This window comes from Mesocricetus auratus, unplaced genomic scaffold (genome assembly GCF_017639785.1).
Source record: "Mesocricetus auratus isolate SY011 unplaced genomic scaffold, BCM_Maur_2.0 Super-Scaffold_100676, whole genome shotgun sequence".
Classification (NCBI taxonomy): domain Eukaryota; kingdom Metazoa; phylum Chordata; class Mammalia; order Rodentia; family Cricetidae; genus Mesocricetus; species Mesocricetus auratus.
This window is the reverse complement of record NW_024429266.1, coordinates 13,789,289-13,807,301: the sequence shown is the minus strand read 5'-3', so window position 1 is coordinate 13,807,301 and position 18,013 is coordinate 13,789,289. Positions and strand designations below refer to the sequence as shown.

General features: G+C 38.8%; 1 protein-coding gene across 1 annotated transcript in view; it reads left to right on the top strand.

Annotated features, from left to right (window-relative positions):
• The window catches only part of Cdc42bpa (CDC42 binding protein kinase alpha), a 176,399-nt gene that overhangs the window by 115,594 nt on the left and 42,792 nt on the right, over positions 1-18,013 (top strand). The window contains 9 exon segments of the mRNA XM_040737372.1: positions 1,072-1,319; positions 2,251-2,356; positions 3,211-3,335; positions 5,067-5,172; positions 5,586-5,734; positions 6,994-7,085; positions 10,353-10,429; positions 11,460-11,507; positions 16,829-16,867. Of these exon segments, the coding sequence (XP_040593306.1) occupies positions 1,072-1,319; positions 2,251-2,356; positions 3,211-3,335; positions 5,067-5,172; positions 5,586-5,734; positions 6,994-7,085; positions 10,353-10,429; positions 11,460-11,507; positions 16,829-16,867 (990 nt within the window).

Sequence of the window (18,013 nt, the reverse complement as noted above, 5' to 3'; positions counted from 1 at the left end):
GCACTTGATTTTCCCTTTCCAGTAGTTGATATTTTTCTCTTTGAATATTTTATATCTATCAAGACAGGTTTTTCCCTTTCATTCCAATGAGGGATTTCTCACTGCTATTCCTTATGAGTGTTACAGTCATGTTTTTGTCTGATTTTTTTTACTGGTAACAGTGTTTTATTTTTGCTTGGTTTTAATATCTAGAATTATTTTTTATTTTATACTGTCTTTCATTTCTGATACTAGGAAATAGTTATTTAGAAGTAGTATTTTTATTTTTCTTTACAGTATTTATTTCTGTTGTTTTACATGCTAGTCAGAATAACTAAAACTATTGTGATGCAGGAGTGATAAAGGATGTCACCATTCTGTTGATAGTATTTCTGAATTTGATGGATGAACTTCTGATGTCTCACTGTTATTATTCTATCTGAGAGCTTGAAGAGGGAACTTCCATTCAGAGAATGCCTCCATCAGATTGCCTGTAGGCAAGTCCGTAGGGCATTTTCTTGGTTAATGATTCATATGGGAGGTTCTAGATCATTTTAGGTGGTATCTAGGCAGGTGGCTCTAGGCAATATAAGAAAACAGGCTGAGCAAGCCATGGAGAACAAGCCAGTAAGCAGCTCTCCTTTGTGGTTCTGATTCCGTTCCTGCCACCGGCTTCCTACCTGAGCTCCTGCCCTAGCTTCCCTCCATGATGGACTTTAACCTATGGGATGTAATAAATTCCAGGTTTCTTTTGGTCATAGCCTTTACCATAGCAATAGGGAGCAAACTAGAACAAATTTAAAGCAAAAAAAAAAAAAAAACCATACAAATGCCAACAAAAAGTTCAGCTTAATCTCTGACCTTAGTGTGCAGACTTTCAAAAATATCAGAGGCATAGACCATTAAATAATATAAACTGAGAAAAGTATTTGTTACATATGTCAGATAAATAATAGCCTTTACATGTACATTTTTGTCTGAGAATGCACACACATACACACACACACACACACACATTATGCATATATAGTCCCTGATAGAAAGGAGTTACTTCTTATTTTATTTCTTTACTCTTTTGTTATATACATATAGCAAAAACAAATTAGTTACTCACCAGGAATATGCAGCATAGAACATCAGCAAGAGATAACTAAGCTGAAGACTGACTTGGAGAAGAAAAGTATCTTTTATGAAGAAGAAATATCTAAAAGGGAAGGAATACATGCAAGTGAGATTAAAAATCTGAAGAAGGAGCTGCATGACTCTGAAGGCCAGCAACTTGCTCTCAACAAAGAAATTATGGTTTTAAAAGACAAACTGGAGAAAACCAGAAGAGAAAGGTAAGAATCAAATTATTTTCTCACCCAGCAAGTATCTGCTAAGTATATGTTGTGTGCAAAGTCTTGGGAAACTTGGGCAATAGGTGTAGCCAGGCTCCAGCAGGGACAAAGCCAGTGCAGCGTGGAAAGAGAGGAGAGGAGGGAGAAGGAGAGGTGTGCGAAAGGCCTCAGAGGCTTTCCAGGGTGAAGACGTCTTAGCTGGGCCTAAAGAGGAACAGGTGAGTGGGGAGTGTCCAGACAGAGGTGGCCGAATGACGACCCGAAGGAAAGGAACTGTCACACATTAGAAAACAAGTGCTGCTTACTGTGGTGGATGCACACTCAGAAAAACGGAGTGGTGAGGCATGACACTAGGAAAAAACAAAACACAGGCAAATTTGTGGATTAATGTAAGGAAAGTTGCATGATAATACTTACATTTTGGAATGGTCACTTGCTACCTTGTGGAGGATAATTAGAGGGATCCAGAGGAATCCGGTTGTAACATGAAGTAGTGGTTCAAGATAATGTAGAAGTTGGGAGACAGTGTGATAGATTCAGAAATTGTCCTGAGAAAAGTGTAGAACACATTACATAGTGACATGTGCTGGGGACAGAAACAAAGAAGGAAATGGCTGTTAATGAGAAAACTAAATCTGCACGGAAGGGAAGAGGAGCTGGCTGGAGGAGATTGTGCTGAGGTGACTTCAAAGTGAAGAGGAAACTGTGTGAGAGCCCTGTACACAGAGGAGAGCCCGCCTGTTGAGAAAGTGCTATCATGCCAGGCACATGTAGATTTTTGGAAAGGTTTTCATGAGACCTGTCCTTACATATCACCATCTCTGTGGCTGTTCCTATACTTCAGTCTGATTCTTAAGTAGTTGCTGTGTAAATGTTACAAAAATAATTCTTTCGGTTGACTTTTATGCTTTTCTGTTTTGAATTGTGTTAGTCAAAGTGAAAGGGAAGAATTTGAAAATGAGTTCAAACAACAGTATGAACGGGAAAAAGTATTACTAACTGAAGAAAATAAAAAGTTAACAAGTGAACTTGATAAGGTGAGTGATTCAGTCTCGCTTGGTCTAGTCCATGCTGGGTGTTATGCACTGTGGTTTAAATCATGGTTGTCACTTGTATGTTGCGTGTTATTAATGGTCCTCCTCAGAAGGTTTTACTATACCATTTGCGTCTGTTTTGCTTCTTCCTGTCTTTTTGCTCTCCCATGCGCCTCCCATCATCATCTTTTTAGAGAGAGTGTCTTGTGTGGCCCAGACTAGCTTTGAACTTGTTAAGTACATTATCTATTTTAATATATTTTCTCTGTTCATTTGGACTGGTATTCTTTTGTACACAGTTTCCCTTTGGTTTTTCTTATAAGCTTTATTTTTATTCTATGTGTATGGATGTTTTGTCTGCCTGTATTCTGTACATCACATGCACACAGTGCTGATCGAGGCCAGAAGAGGGGGTCATATCCCCTGGGTCACAGGGTTGGCTGCTCTGCCAGAGTATCTGGGTTTGATTCCTAGCACCCACATGGAGACTCAAACAGTTTTTGTATGTGCTTCTAATTCTTTATAAGATTTTTTAAAAGTTAATGTAGCAATTGCAGAAAATGGAAGTGGGGGGGGGTAAGAAGAAAGAGTGAATGTTACCTGCAGAATTGGGTGGTTTTTTGTTTTTGTTTTTGTTTTCAATTAGATGAAGAATATTCACAGCTAGAACCAATTTCATGCAGGGTGTGAGGAAAAGCAAAGAAAGCAGGAAAATTCCAAGTGTTCATTATAGACAAATCCTGTCTTCAGTGTGAGATGTGGAAGATAATCATGCATTATTAGATGGAACAACGGGTGTCTAAGTACTGTCAAGTCCTGTTCCTAAAAGCTACTCATGCCTTCAAACTGCCTTCCAGCTGACCACGTTGTATGAGAGCTTAAGTTTGCGCAACCAGCACTTAGAAGAAGAGGTCAAAGATCTAGCAGACAAGAAAGAATCAGTTGCCCACTGGGAAGCCCAAATCACAGAAATAATCCAGTGGTGAGTGTTCTTCCAGATGTGCTGCTGTGGGTGGCGTGGGTTGTGGCCGAGTTGTTGTGGACACCGAGAACACCCTTCATCTTGGTTTACCATGGAAAGTAAGTTAGGGACTATACTGTATAAGAATGGGAAAGGCAAACCTTTGAAGAATGAATCACACACATCCACTCGCTTTGGTATTCTTTTCTAAGATCAAAACTAAATGTTTATGATTATCTTAAGCAACTGATAGCCTGAGAAAAATGTAGAAGCTGAACAATGCTGTGTTTGTAAGTAGAACATGTCAGTTCAGGCATGGCGTTTTCAAAACCTTAAGTGACTGCAGTTAGCTTCACAAGCTATTTCCTCTGCTCTTAGCACTGGTTTTGATTATTTGACCTATGGATTTTGTCATTTTAATTCACCAAATGCTTGTTACCATGCTTATAAAGATTTACATATTTTATACTTTGTGGAGAAATCAGAATCCACTGAAGACTTATTTCCTAATAACTTTAGTATTTATTTAAATCTTTACCCATTTTAACTTTTATATCAGAATAACTGGTTCCTTTATGTATCTATAAACCAGTTAATTATTCATTGAGGATTTTAGTTTGCTGTTATTTTTTATTTTAATCAGTTTTCTTTTTTGTAATACCCTTCTTAAATCAAAAGTGAATAAAATGTATTTTAGGTAACTTTTCTCTAATAACCCGAATATGTAGAGCTCTTCTGCTACCTAATGCATACAGACATGTCCAGATTGTGGAAATTTACTGTGCTACAACTGTTAGCTCATTAATGTTTAATTTATGAACACATCATTGGGTTTACATTTCTAAAGAGAACCATTTTAACATTTAGCCAAATTTATCAGGGAGCTGAATAATAAAAAAAAAATAGAGCTGAAAATTGTTTTGTAAACTGATTTCCCCCCCAGATCTGTGCTCTTAGACCACCGCTCTGTTTTCCAGTGACTATGAGAATGGGAAGTGATTCTGTGAAGGAAGGAATCTTTATTTACTTATTCAGTAACTCATTCATTCATTTTTTAAGACAGTTCTCACCATGTACTCAAGGCTGACCTCAAATTGTTGGTCTTCCAGAAGAAAAAAGTATGAAATTATCTAAACACTGTAGTGAAATAACTGTCAACTTCAGATGCTAAATACAAAGTGTTGTGAAGAAACAAATAATAGACTTAAATGTCATAGTGAGCATAATGGAACATTTATTTTATTGGCTCATGATTCAGTTTGAAATAACTAGAAATTTCAACAGCAGGAAATTTGTTGTAAAAAGTGTGTGTGTGTGTGTGTGTGTGTATGTGTGTGTCTGTCTGTCTGCACATGTGTGCATATGTGTAGGCTAGAGGTCAACTTTGGGTTTCTTCCTTAGTCACTGTACCTTTTTTTTTTAATGTGTAAATTTAACAAATTTTCTATCTAAAATTAGTGGATTTTTTGTTGTTTGTTGTTGTTGAGTTTTTTGTTTGTTTGTTTTTGTTTTGTTTTTTGATTTTTCAAGACAGGGTTTCTCTGTGGCTTTGGAGACTGTCCTGGAACTAGCTCTTGTAGAACAGGCTGGTCTCGAACTCACAGAGATCCACCTGCCTCTGCCTCCCAAGTGCTGGGATTAAAGGCGTGCGCCACCACCGCCTGGCATGGCACTTAGTTCTTAATGAAGCTCTAAATTACATAACTACTCAAGTTTTCTGCGTTTTACTCCATACTTCATTGTGTGTTGTAGGGTGAGTGATGAGAAGGATGCACGAGGCTATCTTCAGGCCTTAGCTTCTAAGATGACTGAAGAATTGGAAGCGTTAAGAAACTCCAGCTTGGGGACACGAGCAACAGTAAGCTCTGCCATTTCACCTGGAAGCTTGCCTCTTTAGGAAGCAGAATGCACGTAGTAAATTTAACTGTACCAGTTTTCCCAGGCTTTCACTTGCTGTAAAAGTTTTCATGATAAATAAGTTAGTTTATGTCTTTTCCAGTTTAAGAAAATAAAAATGTCACTGTTAGCTGTTATTTTATAGCTATCCATTACTGAAGGAACTGAAAAGAAAAGTCAGTTACTGATGTTCATTTATGCATATTTACTGTTATTTCTTGATTTAATGAAGAATGCATTTTCACAAATTATATGCCATTTCCACTCAGTTTCAGTGATATTGCTCATAAAGTAGCTTCTAGATTCACTTGTATTATGAAATTTAAATATTAATAAAATAGAAAGGAACTGAGACATAATCATATTATTCTATAGGATATGCCTTGGAAAATGCGTCGTTTTGCAAAACTGGATATGTCAGCTAGACTAGAGTTACAGTCAGCTCTGGATGCAGAAATAAGAGCTAAGCAGGCCATCCAGGAAGAGCTGAACAAGGTTAAAGCATCCAACATCATCACAGAATGGTAAGGACCAATCATTAGTCTTATTACAGTAGTTCATACATTTGTTGAAAAGTATTTGGAAAGAAGTTATATGTTTAGCTGCCTATCTGCCATTTTGTTTTTGTTTTTTAAACAAAAAGTGATAACTGTATGGTTGGGAAAGCTATTGAGTAGTGCAGTGCTTGCCTGGCATGCCTGAGGCCCTGGGTCTGATCCCCAGCTCTGCCCCCCACCAACAAAAGTGATGAACTCAGTCAGCAAAGTGTATATCTTGTAAGAGTGAAGACCTAACATTTGATCTCTGATCCCCACCTTCAAAAACAAAAAGTGAGACCAATGGCATCTGCCTATAATCCCAGAATCCCAGGGCTGGAAAGACCAGGATGGGGGCCTCCAGAGGCTCCTTAGACACCTAGCCAGGTCAGTGTGCTCCAAAATCAGTAGAAACTGTCCCTGAGACTGAGGTGAAGAGCTGCTAAGGAAGTCACCTGGTGCCTGCCTCTGCCCTTTACATTCGTGCATGCACCCAGACACATTCACACAAAGTGCACACGCACACACATACACACAGCTGCACACAAAGTGCACATTTACATTCACACACAGCTGCACACAAAGTGCACACGCACACACACACATACACACAGCTGCACACAAAGTGCAGACACGCACACATACACACAGCTGCACACAAAGTGCACACGCACACACACACAGCTGCACACAAAGTGCACACGCACACACACACATACACACAGCTGCACACAAAGTGCACATTCACACCCACACACATACATACAGTTGCACACAAAGTACACACCCACAGACACATACATATATGCTCTGGTTATATGAACAAGGTCTAGCAGAATTCTAAAACTAACTTTTCCATAATACTGTTGAATTTATTAATTCAGGTCAGGGTCAGCAAACTTTCTATAAAGGCCTGTGTAGCCCTCTCCTCTGCTCAGCTCTGTGGTCACAGTGCAGCAGCTGTTGCCGTCCTATGTGAAGTTTCAGTGCTGGGAGTTAAGCCAGCGCTTCAGACATGCCAGGCGAGTCCTCTACTACTAAGCTGCCCTCAGCCCTGGCAGCCGTCTTCTTCACAGAAGAGTGAGTTTGGCTGGCTTATTAATTTGTGTAAGAGCAGGTGACAGGCTGCATTTGTCTTGCATGCAGTAGTTGACTCTCTCCTGCTTTAGCCTCACAGACATTTAAACAAGTAAGCCCAGCTACACAAAATTAATTAATGACTATTTTCCTTTTCCTGCTTATTTAAGTAAACTGAAAGATTCTGAGAAGAAGAACTTGGAACTGCTGTCCGAAATTGAGCAGCTGATAAAGGACACGGAAGAGCTTAGATCTGAAAAGGGTATGAGAATGTGTTTGCATTAGGACTTGCTGTTCTGAATGTCCTTTATTGCGTGAGAGCCAACTTACTGTGTAAGAATTCTTTACATTAGCAACCATACGTGCATGCAAACACACACACACACAAACATGCACACATCCACACACACGTATGCAGACTGAGCTACTATATATTAGTCAATATACATTAGTTTAAGAATTTTTAGTTACAGAAGTGACCACTTTGCCATAATTTAACTGTTATTTCAGTGTTAAAAATATTTCATGAGTAACTTTTGAGTTTGGGATTAAAGTATTTGTGATGTACTTATAATGTTCTCATGTGAGGTAGTTCAGCAGTGGTGTTGTATGTTGACATTAGAACTTAGCGAGGAAACTTGAAAGGGGGGAGGTTGTTCTTGAGAGAGTCTTGCGGAGTAGCCCATGGTGACCTTGAATTCAGAGTCCTCTTGCCCCTTTCCCTAAGTGCTGGGATTACATTTATTAACACTTTTTATGTGTCTGAAATGTGCAAAATCATATGGGTACAGGAAGGACAGCTGGAGAAACAATATAAAATAACTAAAGATAAATATTTCAGTATTAATCACTTTAGTAATGAAGCATTATTTGGGTTTTTTCCAGTTTGATGATTACATTGCTTTTCCTATGTGATTTCCTAGATTTTATTAGCATTTTCTTGAGAACTTTCATTTTCCTTTTCACATGGCATTAGCTCAGAGTATGTAATCATCCTATAATGTGAACTTCTTATGCAGCTTTTCTATAATGTAAACACGAAGAGGGTGATAATTTAGTAAAAATAAATTCAGGATGTGATTTACTTTAGTAAAGGGTCATTTTATATGGAATTATCCAAAATCCATTTTTTTGACAAAGGCTATCATCAGTCACTGGATTAATTGGTTGTCTTTGTATTTGGCTAAGGCTACTCTATCATTTCCCATCTCCGTAACACAGAGAAGTATAAAGCTGGTTGAGTCTCTATGCCTGCGTATACTGTGGAGAACAGAGTAATCACATAAAGACACTACAGTACTTGATGTTACATTTTTGTGTCTTTGTTGATTGACTTTCTTAATGAACAGAAGTGACTAGGAATTCATGATAAAAGGATAAGCCATCCTGCTAAAATGATCTTGCTTGATTTTAATCCATGAACAGTGAAGGAGAGGTACATGAAGGAAGAAAAACAGTATGTAACACACGAGTGGCCTTGAGGTCAACAAGAATGACACCTGCGCCAAACAAAGCTGACACATCAAGTTGGCTGCATTACTTTTAAATTATGCCTAAATTTAAAAATAAAAGACTTTTTAAGTTTATAACACATTGCTTTATGAAAGCATGTTAAACAAAGGCTTTTTATTCAGAATATTGCAAAATAAAATTTCATTAGGTTACAATATAATATAATGTGCTATCTAAATATGTTTACAAAATAAAGGCAAAGACCTTTTCTATACTTTGTTTACTATTTTAACTCCAGTATCTAGAAGAGTATCTGTTACAAAATAGGCTCTTTTAAAAACCATTTATTTGTGTGTATGGGGTGTGGGGGGATGTGCATGCCTTGGCACACATACAGAGGCTAGAGAACAGATCTTAGGAGTTAGTTCTCTCTTTCACCATGTGAGTCTTAGGGATTGAACTCGGGTCTTCAGACTTGGCAGCAAGAGCCTTTATCTGCTGAGCCATCTCAGCTATTCATAGTAGACTCATTATAAACATTTATTTACTTAATAAATTTCTGAACTGCCTATTTCATAACTGATATATTAGAAAAATACTAAGAAGCATGTAAATCAATGATGAGGAGATGCCTCAGTGTGTAAAATGCTTACTTTGCATGTGTGAGGACCTGAGCTTAGATTCTGAGCAGCCACAGTCCCATCATCTGAGGTGAAGGGATATACCTATAATCTCAGCACTGGGAGGCAAAAGAAACAGAAACCCTGGAGTTCGGTGGCCAGCCATTCTAGCCAGATGGTGAGCCCTAGTCTTAGTGATGTTTCAGAAACAAAATGGAGCCCAATAAAGCAAGACAACTGACCTCTGGCCTTTAAATGCACATGTGTGGGCATGTGCATAAATAGAGATCAGAGCGTACCTGCCCTGAGGGCTGGGGGGAGAAGCACAAACCAGTTGCTAACTCCTCAGGATAGAAAAGTCAAAGTTGTTTAATAGGGGCTAGAAAGATGGCTCAGCAGTGAGAGCATTGGCTACTTTTCTAGAGAACCCATGTTTAATCTTCAGCACCCACATGGTGGCTCACACCATTCTGTAATTCCAGTTTCAGGGTGCTGATGCCCTCTTCTGGCCCTCTCAGGCACTGCATGTATGTGGTGCACAGACATACATGAAGGAAAAACACATATACATATATTTTTTAAATTTTAAATTTACGATAGGCCATTGATGATCTATCTTCCCTAGTATTTATTATCATTTCTGTGTTGTTTTGAGATTATGTATTTAAACTTACTGTCATTGCAAAAGATATATATGCATTTTTTAAAAATCATCTGAGAACTGAATTTTTGATTCTTCATACTTCAGTAAGCTAATATCTGAAATGGGAAATTAATTAAGTTTACTTATTTTATCACTGTTATTTATGAAATAAATATATTTCAAAATTTCTGAAAATATTATTTTTTTAAAAAGTATTTCAAAAGAGGAACCTTGTTTGGGTGGTAAATGAGTTTAGAAAAATCACAAATAATCTAGCTTCTAGTTTTTTTTTTATCAAATTTCCCAAAAGATTCTATTCTATTTTGTTTTATTATGCTGTACTAGAGTAATGGTTCTCAGCCTTCCTAAAGCTGTGACCCTTAAATACAGTTCCTCATGTCGTGGTGACCTCCAGCCATAAAATTATTTCGTTGCTATTTCATAACTGTGATGTTGCTACTGTTGTGAATCATGATGTAAACATCTGATGTGTTGGATATCTGATATACGACACCTGTGGAAGGATCATTCGACTCCCAGGTGGGTTGCCACCCACATACTGCAACCACTGTACTAGATGGAAAAAGAACTTTGTTAACTATTGACTCAGAGAACTGTCATGGAAATTAGTCTAATTTAACTGTTGAGTCTAGGAAGCACTAATGTATTTTGTTTTTTAACTATGCAAAGTTAATAAGCCTTGTATAGTAGTTTTATTTTTAAATACTTTAGTAGACTGAGACAGGAAAGGTTATCCTTAAAAATTAGTTTTAATTGTTCTACTTTAAAAAAAAAAGTTGCTGCTGTCTTCTAGGTATAGAGCACCAAGACTCACAGCATTCTTTCTTGGCATTTTTGAATACGCCTACCGATGCTCTGGATCAATTTGAAGTAAGTGATACTGCCCTGAGTATCCTCTGCATTACTGAAAACTCACTCTGGGGTCTAACATTTACTTGCAGTAAAACTTTTATTACAGCCACATAAGAGAACCTAAAATCATATAAACATGTGAATAGAAGAATGTGAGGGAGGACTATGTCTGCATTCTTATTGAAAGTATGACCACACTTGTATGTAATAAAAACATCTAAGAAAGTCTGAAACCCAAGTTGTTATTAGACCTAAAAGCAGGTTCAACCCCCCCCCCAAGAAACAGTGAAAGCAGAGCACATCCCAGCTTTTGAAAACATTTTCCTTGTCTCCAAGCTTAGAGGCACAATAAAAATAAGTGAAAACATGTGCGTTCACAGTAGCTTGCTGTTGGCTTTCATGCCAGGTCATTAAGAAGTAAGCGGTAAGGATACTGCTTTTTGACTAAAGTGCTAACCTACACTCTTGTTAGCTTTACTCTGAAATAGTGATTGTGTAGTTCCTTGTCATTCTTTATTATTTAAATATTCTGCTGAAAAAAAAAGTCAGTATACTATCAAAGCATGATTTATGTCAGAAAATGTAAGCTATTGGTTATCACCTTTTACAGCAGTTGGAAATCCAGACTCTAATGTGGAATGCTCTGTGCTCCGCTTTAAGTGCTGGAAATAGGGCGGTGAGCGCAGTAGACAAAGTTCCTTTTGAACCGCTTGTATTCCAGCAAGAAGAATTAGAAGCAGAGATTCTGATGACCTATTTCAATTGTTATTTCAAAAGTGTACCGTTAGTTTAATAATCAGTGATTTGCCATTTTATTACTTTGGGTACAGTAGCAGAATTTCATTTCTTTGGAAAAGGAAGAATCATACTTTGAAAAGTAACCCTAAGTTCCTTGACAACAGTGACAGTGACTGCTTTTCTCATTTATTTATTTAAACAAATGTCATTTGCATTTCAATTGTTTTACAAAATTTTGATTTATTATTTGTTTGTATTAAATTGCTTCATCCATATTTTCTATTTTTTTATTGCTGAATTCGTTAAATAGGATTCCTTTTCTTCTTCTTCATCCTCACTGATTGATTTTTTGGATGACGTAAGTCTTTAATTTTCAAACCAATGCATCCTTCAGTAAAAGAGATCAGTGAATTGATTTGAAGAATTTGCCTAGTAATTCAGTTTTAGAAATACCACTTGGAAATTTATATGAGCCAAATGCATCCTTCTTATCTTAAATATTACAGTTTATTATCAAAAGTAGTAAAGTAAGAAACACTTTTAAAATTGCTTTGGCCTTTGGGGATTCTGTGATTTCCATTCTTTGCTTACTTAAATATTGTCACTATTTATAAGAAATTGTTCATTTTCATTTTTCATGGTTTCTGTTTTACTTTCTCCTTTTCTTTTTAGCATCTTGCTGTTTCTGTGTTGGTTTAAAATCTGTGGGAGAAATCACAAAAGTGGCATTTAAAAGGTTAAACTCACAATTTTGCTGTAACACAGAATATAAATGAACTTTTAATACAGATTTCTGATGTGGAAAATGATTTTAAGTTATCATACACACTGTTTACCCCATAAATTGGATGCATTAGCATATTTTGTCTGAATTAGTTCTGTAGATTTAATAATTTAGAAGCTTCTAATAAGTGTGTGATACATTCGTTTTCTACCTACACTGCCTGTTATATTTGTTTTCTGTTTCCCATTAGATGACTCAGTAATCCTTGACATAGAACATGAATACTTTACAGAAATTAAAAGATAAAAGCATTTAAATGCAAATAGTGTACATAGTATTTTTAAATGATGGGAAGTTCTTTAAATGTTTTCTTCCTAATATTTTGTTAAAGTACGGTATTATATTCAGAAGATGATTTCAGCATAATTTTCCACTGAAAAAAATTCTTGATACTATATTTTCAAATTACTGAACAACATAGAAACTTTTTAGTATGTTTGGAAATATACCAAAACCTGTTTCCCTCCCAAAATGGAAATCTTTGTTGTTGTTTCTAAAACACTAAATTATGCTGGATGATTCAATAATATAATTGAAAGATAACTGACTCTAAAAACCGTGAAATTCCATGTTGCAGTCTGCTGTTTTGGTATATTAAAACAATGTAATAATTTTCTTTATTCACATTAGAAAGATGAAGAGAAAGTTTGAGTAATTACATAGTTCTTTTTTCCTGATAGACTATATTCACTGTTTAACAAACTCTTGCCTCCATCCTTTCCTTTCCCATAAACACTCAGATTGTAAAACCTAACAGTATGTATTTCAGCAAACAAATAAACTCTTCTCTGTAGAGATCTGTGAAGAGTGTCCCCTCTGCTAGGCTCCTACTCTCAGGAGCACTCTGGAATTTCCCTTCCAGATGTACGGAAAGTGCGTCCAAGTCACAGCCATTTCTCAGCCTTACTTTCCCTGACTGATCCTTCAGCCCCTGTTGTGCAGCAATAAGCTCATCTCCAACACTGAGCTGGAGTTTACATAGTGCGAGGAACTCCTAGCACACTGGGGTTTACGTAGTGAGGAACTCCTAGCACACTGGAGTTTACTTAGTGAGGAACTCCTAGCACACTGGAGTTTACGTAGTGAGGAACTCCTAGCACACTGGAGCTTACGTAGTGCGGAACTCCTAGCACACTGGAGTTTACGTAGTGAGGAACTCCTAGCACACTGGAGTTTACTTAGTGAGGAACTCCTAGCACACTGGAGTTTACGTAGTGAGGAACTGCTAGCACACTGGAGTTTACATAGTGTGAGGAACTCCTAGCACACTGGAGTTTACGTAGTGAGGAACTCCTAGCACACTGGAGTTTACATAGTGTGAGGAACTCCTAGCACACTGGAGTTTACGTAGTGAGGAACTCCTAGCACACTGGAGTTTACATAATGTGAGGAACTCCTAGCACACTGGAGTTTACCTAGTGTGAGGAACTCCTAGCACACTGGAGTTTACGTAGTGCGGAGGAACTCCTAGCACACTGGAGTTTACGTAGTGAGGAACTCTTGGCACACTGGAGTTTACGTAGTGAGGAACTACTAGCACACTGGAGTTTACGTAGTGCGGAGGAACTCCTAGCACACTGGAGTTTACATAGTGCGAGGAACTCCTAGCACACTGGAGTTTACATAGTGTGAGGAACTCCTAGCACACTGGAGTTTACGTAGTGAGGAACTCCTAGCACACTGGAGTTTACGTAGTGCGGAACTCCTAGCACACTGGAGTTTACATAGTGTGAGGAACTCCTAGCACACTGGAGTTTACATAGTGTGAGGAACTCCTAGCACACTGGAGTTTACGTAGTGCGGAACTCCTAGCACACTGGAGTTTACGTAGTGCGGAACTCCTAGCACACTGGAGTTTACGTAGTGAGGAACTCCTAGCACACTGGAGTTTACGTAGTGAGGAACTCCTAGCACACTGGAGTTTACGTAGTGTGAGGAACTCCTAGCACACTGGAGTTTACGTAGTGAGGAACTCCTAGCACACTGGAGTTTACGTAGTGAGGAACTCCTAGCACACTGGGGTTTATGTAGTGAGGAACTCCTAGCACACTGGGGTTTACGTAGTGAGGAACTCCTAGCACACTGGAGTTTACGTAGTGCGGAACTCCTAGCACACTGGAGTTTACATAGTGTGAGGAACTCCTAGCACACTGGGGTTTACATAGTGCGGAGGAACTCCTAGCACACTGGAGTTTACGTAGTGCGGAGGAACTCCTAGCACACTGGAGTTTACGTAGTGAGGAACTCCTAGCACACTGGGGTTTACGTAGTGAGGAACTGCTAGCACACAGGAGTTTACGTAGTGCGGAACTCCTAGCACACTGGAGTTTACGTAGTGCGGAGGAACTCCTAGCACACTGGAGTTTACGTAGTGAGGAACTCCTAGCACACTGGGGTTTACGTAGTGAGGAACTCCTAGCACACTGGGGTTTACGTAGTGAGGAACTCCTAGCACACTGGGGTTTACGTAGTGAGGAACTCCTAGCACACTGGGGTTTACGTAGTGAGGAACTCCTAGCACACTGGAGTTTACATAGTGTGAGGAACTCCTAGCACACTGGAGTTTACATAGTGTGAGGAACTCCTAGCACACTGGAGTTTACGTAGTGAGGAACTCCTAGCACACTGGAGTTTACATAGTGTGAGGAACTCCTAGCACACTGGAGTTTACGTAGTGAGGAACTCCTAGCACACTGGAGTTTACGTAGTGAGGAACTCCTAGCACACTGGGGTTTACGTAGTGCGGAACTCCTAGCACACTGGAGTTTACGTAGTGCGGAGGAACTCCTAGCACACTGGAGTTTACATAGTGTGAGGAACTCCTAGCACACTGGAGTTTACGTAGTGCGGAGGAACTCCTAGCACACTGGAGTTTACGTAGTGAGGAACTCCTAGCACACTGGGGTTTACGTAGTGCGGAACTCCTAGCAAACTGGAGTTTACGTAGTGCGGAGGAACTCCTAGCACACTGGAGTTTACGTAGTGCGGAGGAACTCCTAGCACACTGGAGTTTACGTAGTGTGAGGAACTCCTAGCACACAGTGAAGAGCTGGGTGTAAAAAGCTGTTGAGTCTTTGCTTCTTGTCTCGACTTTTCCAAGGTGTGACACTGCTGTTCCTTCTGTCCTTCCGTTATTCTGGTAAAACTCAAAAGCTGGCTATTCCACTTTCTAGCGTGGAGTTTGAAGGAAATAACCTGACCTTCAATAGCTATGTTTGCTCATCTGACAAATAGTTATGCTGTAGTACCACTCTCATGAATATTTAAATCATATAATGCCTTCAGGGATTTCAGAACATTTCCTTGCCAGGTTGGTCTCCTCTCTTCATCTACTCTAGATTCGTTTCTTGTCTACCAGTGTGACTTCACTTTAGTGCTTAGCCTTCCCCTGGCTAAGAACATGAACCACAGTTCCTTCTTTGGAATTGTTTAATCTCATGACTATTAGAAAATTATTTTTTTCTGTTACAGGGAAGGCTAGCACTAAGCTCCCATTTTAAAAAAATCTTGTTCTTAACTTATAGTTTATAATATAACCCTCTTGTTTCTTTTGTTTATTGTTCATAACTGTGAACTTGTTTTCCAATGTTAGCCATTCATTCATTTTATCATTGAAGCCATAGTAAAACTATGTTTCAATAATAGCATTAAATATTTAATATTTTCCTGTTTCACATCCAAGGTACTGTGAAACCCAAGTTCAGTAGCTTCCACTGTTAGGCATTTAGAATATTTAAGGAATAATTGAGTCTAGATTATTCTTTATCTTAAATCTGGTTGTAGTATACATCTTGCTTACGGTGTATGACTTGCCCTGCATGAGGTAGGTTCTGGTGCTTAAGCAATCCAGAATCCCATCCTTATGGTCATACCCTTCCATCTTCTGTCACCACTATAGACAAGAATGCTAAATAACTAGCCCTAATTGCAGCTCTCAGCCTTGCATGTTTAGGAGAAGAAAAGTTTGTGTTAAGCACAATTGCTAGTTTCATATGGTGTTGTGTCTACGCATCGTCCATCTTCTCCACACAGGCCCACTGTTACCTTCAGGGTTCTCAGTTTTACTACTTGTAGGTCCTCTCCTCCAAATTTACCTTCTAATCTCCTACTTTTATTCTTTAATTTGGGACTATTAAAACTATCATTTCATAACATAGAATCATTTTCCCGTTCATGATTTTTCTTGAGTTTGTTTTGTTTATTTCTCATATTCTGACAGACAGGGAAAAAGCATTATCTCAGCAGGCAGAGTTTAAGCATAAACTTTATCCTCATTTAAAATCTGAATGAGATGCTCAGAATATCAATCTCAGTCGTGGTTCCCCTTTCACTAGTGTCTTGGTTTTACATTTGTTCTCACCCACGTTCTCTTTTCCATCCTCTTATAGCCAATCTCAATGTGAAGATGTAGTCAGGGTAGACAGTTTAGAACTATGTTTTTGTTTTGTATATTGTCTTTGCTGATGAATCCTAATTTAGCTCTTAACATTTTAAAAGCCACCTTTGAAAAGAGTAAGAGTTGGTAGGTAAATGTATAAAGCAAATTTGCTTAATTATATATTGCATGGGTGATTTGTGGGAGGGGCTACTAGGGCTCAAATAAGTATTTTATGGCAAACAAAACTAAATAGATCTGTTGTTGAAATTGTCCACTTCCTTATGGAATGTTGCCATGTGGGTCACAATGCGTGTGCCAATGAAAACCTCATCAGCCTTAGACTACATCTGAGCAGTTGTCTCCTTACTGTTTTTATCCTACAGTTTTTCCTGGATATATGTGTACTTGAATGTATCAAAAAGTGGCTTGTGCATAAGTCTGTATGCGTGTGTTGATAAGGAGGGCCTGGCTCCTTCCCTGTGAATATGTGTAACGTGGTGTTCTCTCTCTGTTGAAGCGCTCCCCGTCCTGTCCTCCAGCTAGCAAAGGCAGACGTGTAAGAGACTCACTGTGTGCTGCCCCGATGCCTTCTGCCTCCTTGTTCTTTGCCTCTGGCTGCAGAGCCCTGAGCATGTGCCGTGTGCCATTTCACCACTGCATGCCTTTCTGCTGCTCCCTCCTCCCTGTGTCCTCTTTGTCTTTCCTTTGACTTTGGCTGCAGAGCTTTAGGAATGTTCTTCATGTAAATTTATACAACTAAGCTGCTTTCTAAATTACTCAAATACAAGGTAAATGAGTTTCTCAGAGAATCTGATAGAACAAAGATGTAGAATGCTGAGGCAATTTGTAGATGTCATTGTCTAGACTTTACACATAGATCAGCTCTGGAGAGATTGTGAGGTAGATGTGCTCATTTAATGCATGTTAGGAGAAGTTCCCTAAATACCTTGCACAGTATAGATTTAGGAAAGTAATGTTGGTAATGAAATCTTTGTATTCTAAGATGGTGTCAAGATTTAAAAATATTTAATGCTGAAAACGTCTTCCTCTGCCGATGCTTCTTGACCTGAAATTGTTCAGCCGCCACCTCCCTCCCCCGGCCCCCCGTCCTACGTATTCTGATGCACCAGCCAGATGGGTGCCTCTGTCCCAGCACCTGTCACACACATCTCAGAGGGGCAGACATTATCCAGTACTGTTCATCTGGATTTGCATGTACTATGTTAAATAGCACTAAAGGACACTCGCTGGAGATACAGCCTTTTTTCACTTTTGCTTGTCAACCTCATGATGAGCAAGCACCTTTAGTTCCAGGTTCCTAGACAGGGAAAGTTAGAGATGAAGTGCTTCTTGGTTTGTGGTGAATGTGGGAGGTGGTAGGATGGCCACTGATAACCTGTATTCTTCGTGAACTCATGAAGGGTTGCCACGCAAACACTAACAACACTAGCATTGCAGTTGATTTTAGGTGACTGTCTCATGGTGGATGAGCACGTCAATTGTCAGGGTTGTCTCACTAGAACTGTGAGTTCAGCTGGCCTGTTAGTTAGAGGCCTATAAGATATCCCTGGTTCTGCAGATGCTTTTAAATGTATAGAGTTAAAACTTTAGATATTCAGATTTATCAAATTAATCTTAGTATATGGTTACCATTTTGAATGGGAAGGCTAGTATTTGTCTGCTCATCTGTATGGGATGAACT